The sequence below is a fragment of the Phallusia mammillata genome, chromosome 1 (genome assembly GCF_965637545.1).
Source record: "Phallusia mammillata chromosome 1, kaPhaMamm4.hap1.1, whole genome shotgun sequence".
NCBI lineage: Eukaryota > Metazoa > Chordata > Ascidiacea > Phlebobranchia > Ascidiidae > Phallusia > Phallusia mammillata.
The window spans coordinates 20,691,418-20,701,202 of record NC_137252.1 but is presented as its reverse complement, the minus strand read 5'-3'; the positions used below and the strand labels follow the sequence as shown (position 1 = coordinate 20,701,202).

Genomic DNA, 9,785 nt, shown 5'->3' with positions numbered 1-9,785 from the left:
TGCCCATAAAAAAACGTTGGTCATAACCCGAAAAACAACGGATTGAAACTTTATTAATTTTGGAACACGTTGTTGCAAATATTGCTGTTGCTTTGTGTCTTATTTGCATTGTACGAAACAATGAGGAATCATTCATTGTTCAACAATTGAATATGTGCCATCATAATCAAGCCAATTACCTGTTAAGGTTGCAGTTTCAAGGCAAGGTTTGTGGCCATACCGATAGTAAGTTTGTTTAAAAGCAAAATGTCATAGCCACAAACTAACCAAAAAATCCGCAGTAACCCCAAACTTCCACAACAACGTAAGAGCCGCATAAAACCAGGCATAGCCGCATGCGACTCGCGAGCCACGGGTTGGCCACCCCTGCACTATAGCTACGACAGATAGGAAGCATGGCATCATATTTTGCGCTGTGTGAGATAATCTAGTTTTGACTTAAGAGCAGTTTTTGATTTTCGGCAACAAAAGAGAGAAAATACTGCTCTGTAGCCATAGTTGATAGCTACTTTGTTTTAGCTTGGTAAGTGAAAATGAGCACTTATGTTAATGGCGTGTACTGTTTACCAAAAAACTTTATAAGCCGCGGTTTACAATCGAATAAATATTATACACTACTCCGCAAACTGGTAAGAGGGTGCCCAATAGTTTTGTTGGCATACATTTAAACAAAATTTAATCTGGGGTAGTTTTAACAATCTGGGTAGACCATAAATACAGGGTATCAGCAATGGTTTACAATCGTATAAATATAATACACTACTCTGCAAACTGGTAAGAGGGTGCCCATACTGCCCAACATAAAGGTACACCAAGCGATATTAAGATGCACCAAGTAATATTAAGGTGCACCAAACGATATAAAGGACAGGTGCTTCAAGCGATCCCGCATATTTTGACCAGAGAGAAGCCAGCGCGCAATAGCTTTACGCTAAAACTAAAAAAGATGCGATACTGAAATTTGGACACAATATTCTACGCTTTTAAAGCTTTTCAGCGCACAAACTTTCGAAAAAAAAAAATATTTTTCAGTTATTAATACGCGTATTTTGAAATTAATATTCAACGATATGAACGTCATAACGCCAGGGGTGCTCCATATAATGTCTTGCAAAGTTTTCTCCTGAACACAAGCTTCAAAATAAGCCCAAACACAATGTTCTAGCCAATCGGAATCGTGTCGAAATATTAATAACAATATGCCATATTCACCAAAATCATATTCGATGTGCGCTGGCCTTAAAAATTTAACGCAGCTCTTTGAAATTGACAAATGTTACTCCTTACATTCATACCTTTAAAATAAGCCATCACTCGAGCTTCTAGCAACAAGTTGGCTTTGCCAAATTCGCGGTTAATAATTCATAGATAATATCCAAAATCAACCCAAAAAGTAGTCGATGTGCGCTGGCCCTAAAATTCACCGCTGCCCTGTGAGATTTACATGTGTTATTCTCTACAACTATACCTTTAAAATGAGCCATCACTCGAGCTTCTAGCAAATCGGAGTCGGCACCTAATACGCAAATGAAAATTTATAACCGACAACCCAAAACTGAAACAATTCCACCCAAACAATATGCGATGTGCGCTGGCCCTAAAATTCACCGCTGCCCTGTGAAATTTACTTATGTTATTCTCTACAACTATACCTTTAAAATGAGCCATCACTCGAGCTTCTATCAAATCAGAATCGGCACCTAACACGCAAATGAAAATTCATAACCGACAACCCAATACCGAAAAATTTCCAACCAAACAATATTCGATGTGCGCTGGCCTTAACATTCACCGCTGCCCTGTGAGATTTACATATGTTATTCTCTACAACTATACCTTTAAAATGAGCCATCACTCGAGCTTCTAGCAAATCAGAATCGGCACCTAATACGCAAATGAAAATTCATAATCGACAACCCAATACCGAAAAAATTCCAAAAACTCCGCCGCCCGCTTCTTTTCAGTAGCCATCTTTTCTGCCCTCATCTTTTCAGCCGCCATCTTTTCCGCCCGCTTCTTTTCAGCCGCCATCTTCTCTGCTCGCTTCTTTTCAGCCGCAATCTTCTCTGCTCGCTTCTTTTCAGCCGCAATCTTTTCAGTCTGCTTCTTTTCGGTCGCCATCTTCTCCGCCGCCCGCTTCTTTTCAGTAGCCATCTTTTCAGCCGCCATCTTCTCCGCTGCCATGTTCTCTGCTCGCTTCTTTTCAGCCGCAATCTTCTCCGCTGCCATCTTCTCTGCTCGCTTCTTTTCAGCCGCCATCTTTTCAGTCGCCATCTTCTCCGCCGCCCGCTTCTTTTCAGTAGCCATCTTTTCAGCCGCCATCTTCTCCGCTGCCATCTTCTCTGCTCGCTTCTTTTCAGCCGCAATCTTCTCCGCTGCCATCTTCTCTGCTCGCTTCTTTTCAGCCGCAATCTTTTCTTCTCGCTTCCTAGCCGCCAACTCTTGAGCCCGCTTCTTCGCTATTTCAAAATCCGTTTTGTACGCCTATTAAGAAAAAAAGTGTTTTACATTGTTTTACATTTACACAGTAAAACAAAACACGCACTCAAAAATTGAGAATCATTAAAAACAGCAAATGGCATGTCCATATGTTTTAATATACCTGATAAAAAGAGAGATTCAGCCTTTCTTTAGCAGCGCTACCGGACAGAGGCGGAAATTCCTCGGCAAAGCTGAAATGCTTGTCCGGCGTCGCTGCAAAGCTGTGACTTGGTGCATATGGGCGAATCCACTCCTCAAGTTGATTTAGGAAAATACCTAAACCTTCATCGGAAAGATGGATGTGATCGTACCACAGATCATTACAATTGGGAACAATTAAGTTCATAAACTCGACTCCTCTTCGGGCCGAAACCTGTTGAATCGCCGAGTTTATTTCTCCAATGAAGTGACCTTCGCAGTACCAATGAAGTGGCAGCATAGAGCACTAATACTAGAGAGGTAACTGATTGTTCACTCAAGCGTGAAATCAATCATATCTTGTCTTGTTTAGCAAATATATCTATTTTTTGAAGCAATAAGATATTTAACAACTACATTCTGTGGAACACAGTTTTAGTTTTGCAAAAAAAATAGACAAACAAGGAATGGGGCACAGTTTCTTGAATCGTTGTATCACAAGGGGTCGCTGTTCGAAAGGTCTGGTATCTGTTTGTTGAGCGGAAAATTGGTGTTGCTGTCTGCGGACCGTGATATAAGAATAGGGATGCCTGCATATTGCTGCGTGCCACAGTGTAAAAACCGTGTGGGTGGACACAAATTTCCGACAAACCAACTGCTACTAAAACGATGGAGGGTCGCCATAAAACGGGAGACTTTTTCTGCAAAATCTCTATGGTATCCAAACTTAAGCTACGATGTTGTCTGTTTTGACCATTTTCTACCCTCCGACTATGTGTCAATTAGTTGTGGCCCAAGTGGCAAAATTAAAATAAGAATACTAAAAAAAGATGCCGTTCCTTCAGTCTTTCCGTTTAGAAAAAGAGCAGTGCAGAGAAAGAGCAGACAGGATTTATAAAGCCCTGCATTAGATTTTGTAGAAGTTGTAGTAGATACGGATAAATCTGCTCGGTTGGAGAAAACTTCTTTGACAAAAAATGAAACCACCTACTGCACTCAACAAATACAATGCACTCTCTTAAAACATACTGTAAATTTTAATTATGAATCTTTGAAAGATGATGCAAATGCCATTCAGTATTACACTGGATTTGATGATTCTTCCCATTTTGACATGTTTTTTAATTTACTTGGTCCATCTGCTTTTCACTTAAACCACCAATGTGATTGTTTGACACCACAAAATCAACTCTTCCTTACAATTCTCAAACTGCGGCAAAATAAATATCACAAAGATTTGAGCTTTTTGTTTCAAGTTTCAGAATCAACAGTTTCTTAAATCTTTGTCACTTGGATCAATTTCCTATGGTTTCAACTAAAAGAGATTAACATATGGCCTTCGTCAGAAGTAGTAAAACAAACAATGCCTGCCAATTTTTACAAACATTTTCCAACAACAAGAGTCATTTTAGATGCCACAGAGATACCAATAGAAAAACCTGAAGCTGTTATTGCACAATCTCAAACTTTTTCCACATATAAAAACAAGAATACAGTTAAAACACTTATTGGAATAACTCCTAAAGGAACAGTTTCCTATGTTAGTGACTGCTATGGTGGCTCTGCTAGTGATCGTCAGATTGTTGAAGACTGTGAGCTGTATTTGGAAGCAAGCCAACGATTTAATGCAAAAGAAAGTATAATGGCAGACCGTGGGATAATGGTTCAAGATTTGTTTGCAAATTTTGATGTTTTTGTGAACACTCCTACTATGTTAAAAGGAAAATCTCAGCTCGAACCACACGATGTAATTAAAGACAGGAGAATAGCCTCAAAGCGTATTCATGTGGAACGTTTGATCGGACTTGCAAAAACATACAAAATATTGAAAACCACCATTTCACATCAACTGCTTCCCCTCATTTCCAGAATTGTTTTTGTTTGTTTCATGCTTACCAATTTTCGTAGAAATATTGTCAATGATGCTCAGTAATTTTGTTCTATTATCATACCACTGAATTGTATATGTTATCTTACCACAAAGTGTATGTTCTGTTGGTGCTCATGTACTTTTTTTGACCATTCTGCAATTTGATCCTTGTATTTCATGGTATAACTTTTATTTTTGCTCTCTTTTTACTAGGTAGTTTGAAAATAATATTTCATAGTGGATTTGTGGATTCACATCAAAAATACAATAATTACCAACAACATTACGTGTTTTTCTTACATAGCACATCTCCCAAAAAAGGTCTCCATTGTGTGTCATAGAAGTCTTTCAACTTAGGCAACATACAGTTCTCAAAATAGTTGACATTAACCCTTTAACTGCGGGGGGCGCATAAATGCGCCCCGAGACATGCCTCGTTGTAAACAGCGATAAAAATCATATCAGTGCGAATATTTTTTCCAACTGGGGTGCGTTTGAAAACTTATGCATATTGGCTTCAATTTATTCGAAAAAAATTATATGTCACTATTTGAAAAAAATTAATTACAGTAAGGAGAAAGTAAAAATTCGGAAAAAAACATGTTTTTTCCTAATTTTTGTTTTTGAGCCGTTTTTTGTTATTTTACGCTTGGTTGATTCACAGACAGCTGTTTGGACTTGATTTCAGGGCTTTGCGTGCGTGTTGCGGCGATCTTTGTTTACAATTCGATATGTGTGCAGCTGAATTGGGCTTGGAAGTGGGTAGTTTTGGGCAGTAAATTTGCCTTGGTTTGCTTGAATATAGTGCTGTATCAGTCAGTTTAGATACTATTAGTGGTGAAAGCAGTTATTTATCACGAAAACAACTGTTGTAGAAGCGATTTGACTCGGGAAGTTTATGGTTGCTGACCTATATTTTGATTGTATTTGGTCATCAACTGTATTTATATTTGTCAAATGATGGGAGGATTTGGCCTCATAAATGGACAACAAATACAGAAGAATCAGTGCAAAGTTCCTTTGGAATGCTTGGAATTGTGGTTTTTCTGCTAACTTCTGTGAACTGTGTTTCAAAATTTTACATGTTGTGGTGTAATGATACATAATAAACATCCCATGTACAAACACTTGTGAAAGCATTATGTGTACAGGTATTTGGTAAACATTAGAATAAGTCAGTAAATTGGAAAGATTGCCAATAATTATTATTAAAAACAAGTTTTATACCCTCAAAAACATTAATTTTGTCCTTTACTACAGTAAAACAAGAAACTAAAATTGTTCATTATGACGTCATGGGCTAATTAATGACGTCATCGAAAAAACACACATCAATATTTTATAAGGAATTGTTTGTAAAACAACTTGGAACTAATAATTGTAACGAAAACATAAATAAACTGCAATTTTATGAAAAAATAGAATTGAAATGACGTCATTTCGTAAGTGATGACGTCATTGAAAAAAATTTTTCTTTAAATTGTAGAAAATTTTATACCCAACAACTTTCCCAGAGAAAGTTTTTGCCTATCTTCTATCGATTTTGCATAAAACCTCAAAGAGCAAGAGCATGTCTAAACCATAATTTTTGTCAAAAAGAATTCAGCAGTTAAAGGGTTAAACATAATTTTTTGCACAAACATATCACAAAATGTATACACAATAAAATAACAATATGGTTTCTTACATATTGCAAGTAGACCCTGAACTTGTTTATAGTATTTGTGGCTTGTTTTGAGCTGAAGGACACCCAAACTGGCTTCCAAAAATGGAAAGCAACTGTTTGCTTCGATCTTAGAGTTGCGGCCATTATATGGACATTTAATTTCAACAATGCCATCATAAGCTAAACCATCAGGTGTTGCAGCTAAATAGGGATAAGACACACTGATAAAAAGACCACAGGGAAGAACTGCAATTCCTGAATCTTCAGAAAACTTTGTTAAACCAAATGACTCATATGTCTTTCCATGAATAATGGCATTTGATTGAATGTTTGCAGTGGAATACATTGAAGTACAGAGCTTGCCCATATCCCTTCGATCAGTTATATTAATTATGTCTCCAAATCGTGAAGCTGTTAGCCGCCACTCACGTTGAAGGTGCCATTCCTTGCACTCACGTTGCATGACAGTCCTCCTTTCAATTACCTTTGCCTCAGTTTCAGATACCTGATAAATAAATGATAAGTATGAGATAGACACATAACACAGCTATTTTTTGCCATGTATTTTTTATACCTTCAATGACTTTTCAACCCAGTATTCATGGAATGGCAAAACAAAATAGTCATGATCAACAGTAGCAGTCTTTAAGTCAGCACTTCCATAAATATGCCTTATGCTAATGTCTTTGGATGATTTGCTACAGTAATTGATTACTGTACTTCTCACAAAATCTTGGTAACCAGGCATGTTGCGAAACCGCTGTGGCCTTGGGTCATAAGGGTGACACTAAAACGCTGAATGGGCGGGAGATGGCGGGACGTCGTGAAAACCGCTGAATATCGGGTTAAATTGCTGACGGTTAGTGCTATTAAGGTTGGGATAAGGTTTTATAATAGAAAATCATTAAAAATAATTCCCCCGGATACCTTCCGCGACCGAGCGAAACATTCAGCGGCCGACGGAAACATTCAGCTGCCGAGGGAGACTTCCCGCCCAAGCATTTTTGCTGAATGTCAGGAAACAGCTGAATAAGTTTTAGGCAGGGACATTTTTTGATTCACATACTTTTATAAAACCTCAACCCAACCCTAATAGCACTAACCGTCAGCAATTTACCCGATATTTAACGGTTTCCGCGACGTCCCGCCCATTCAGCGTTTTAGTGTCACCCGATCAGTGGGCAAAACAGTTGCGACCACTGATATCTATAAACAGGTAGAGCCAAAGTCTCTCTGTCAAACACAAGTTGTCGAACGAGAATTCATGCAGCGTGAAATGGGGCGACTTTGCACGCTTTTAACAACGCAAAAGATAGGGTTTTTGGGTTTTTTTCAATAACCTGGTTTAACGCCCAAATATTTTTTATTTCTAAATTGCCTTGCTGACAAGAAAATTTAAATGTGACGTAAAATTGACGTCATTGGTTGCTAGGCAACACGCAATCTCTGCAGGAAAGCTCTTTTATTGGCACTAGTTGGGCGAAAACGTTCGTTTCCTAGCAAATTTGTGAAAATATTGTTTTGAAAAACTAATCTTGATGATAAAATGTAGTAAATATGAATAATCCCGACAGTTTTAAGCAATAAAAATGTTGTCTGCACAGATATTTAAAAAATTAAAAAGTGTTAACCAAAGCAGTTTGAATTGTCAAAATTATACTTTGTAAACTTTTTGTATTTTCAGATACTGGAAAAAGGAAAGTGCAAACCTATGAAAAGTAACAATACGTTAAACAGTTCTATGATAAGATTACTAAGTGTGCACATAAACTTGCAGCTTAAAATAGTGAAAAACTAAAAAAAGTGGCCAGTTAAGTTCACCGAAATAATGAGTAAACTGTTGGATGATTGGGCTTTAAAATGAACAAGACATTGATTTTAAAGTATCCTTACCAAAGAAGAAACATCTTCAGCCTTCCATCATACCAAACCTGGGTGGATAAATGGCACCTGGCTTACAATACCAACAGGCATGAAGACAAAGAAAAGGGAAACATAAATGACAGTGTTTTATTTTGTATTTTCTGATGTCATAAATTTGATTAAAACAGACACAATTATTGACATAAAATAATGATGCATAACACAACAAAAAAGCAAAATACACTTTTTGTTTTAATTGGTTAATGTTATTTTTCTGACATTTATTACACTGACACTAGATGCTTTGGACTTCATGCAACTACTGTGTTTCCGTTTATGAAGCTACAAACAGCCATATCATACAATGCTGTGTTCTAGCTGAAGTTGTGACTTTTTCGTTTTTATGAAAACAGCTTTTTCATAAAAACCAAGGTTTGAAAATTGCAGATAATCCTTACATATTAATTTATGTCCTTAATAGAATCACTTGGAAAATTTTATTCATGATTTCCTCATATAACATGTATTATGAGAACTGGGAAGTATCAGCTGAGATTAAAATAAACAAATAAAAATGCCATTATAAAAATTAATTTTTTTACAAAACAAATCTTTGCTTTTATGCTGTCCAGGTGGATTAGTTGAAGAATCTCTTCCAATTTTGTTTTCTGTTGGTTGTTGCATGTAACAATTTTAGTTGTATTTGTTCATCCTGTCTTTTTTCAAAAAGGGATTTGCTGTTGTGTTTCACATGGTAATTCTTGTAATAAACATGATATATAGTCCTTGATTGATGCAAAAAACATATTTATGACTAAAAGTGTCAAAGAAATGATTAAAAAAATAAAAAGCAGAGTAAAAGATTGTACAATACCTTATAAGGTACTGTCAAAAGCTTATAATATCAAAATACAGTATGTAAAAAATGACGTCACTATTACGTCATCACTTTTTTGACGTTGGAGGAACATAGTCAAACTATTTATTTCAATATTAGATGATTATACATCACAACCTTTGTATCTTCAAACACCGCAAAAGTTTCCAAATTAATCATTTTATAAATCGGCCCCATAAGGCGCAATGCAAAATTCGCCCCATTTTCATCCCCATGATCCGAAACACTGCAATCCAGTTCGTGCGACAACTTGTGTTTTCTATGGATTTTGGATCGGGTGGTAATGCTCTACCGGCAGAATGACATGGATGATTTTGGTAGAGCTGCTAACGAAAAAGTTTAGGGCCAGCGCACATCGCATACTTTTTGGGTTGATTTCGGACATTATTTATGAATTATCAATCGCACATTTTGTACAGTTGACTTGTTGCTAGAAGCTCGAGTAATGGCTCATTTTAATGATATGAATGTAGAGAACAACATTTGTAAATTTCATGGAGTAGCGATAAAGTGTATGGCCAGCGCGCATTGAATATTGTTTGGGTGGAATTTTATCGGTTTTGGGATGTCGGTTCTGAATTTTCGATAGTGTATTAGTGCTGACTCCCCGTTGCTAGAAGCTCGAGTGATGGCTTATTTTAAAGATATGAATGTAGAGAATAACATTTGTAAATCTCGAAGAGTAGCAATGAAGTTTAGGGCCAGCGCACATCGCATACTTTTTGGGTTGATTTCGGACATACTCCGATTTGTGCTGACGGAAACAAATATTGGCAAACGGTTGCCCGTATTCTTATAGTGTTAACTGTGCCTTCGGTATCGAACGTTGGTATCGAAAACTGAGGCAAAAAATTTCTATACCGAGTACG

The 9,785-nt window shown here is 37.0% G+C and overlaps 1 protein-coding gene and 1 pseudogene across 1 annotated transcript; one reads left to right on the top strand and one right to left on the bottom strand.

The window, feature by feature from the left end:
- The first annotated feature begins 3,205 nt into the window (after positions 1-3,205).
- Positions 3,206-4,770, top strand: LOC145208910 (uncharacterized; annotated as a pseudogene).
- Positions 4,771-5,956: 1,186 nt separating this feature from the next.
- LOC145208924 (uncharacterized) lies at positions 5,957-7,321 on the bottom strand. Its single transcript, XM_080079173.1, has 2 exons — positions 6,730-7,321; positions 5,957-6,660 (listed from the first exon to the last, which is right to left on the bottom strand). The coding sequence occupies exons 1-2, from the start codon at positions 6,901-6,903 to the stop codon at positions 6,064-6,066; spliced, it is 771 nt and encodes a 256-aa protein (XP_079935299.1). The 5' UTR covers positions 6,904-7,321; the 3' UTR covers positions 5,957-6,063.
- Positions 7,322-9,785: the final 2,464 nt, after the last annotated feature.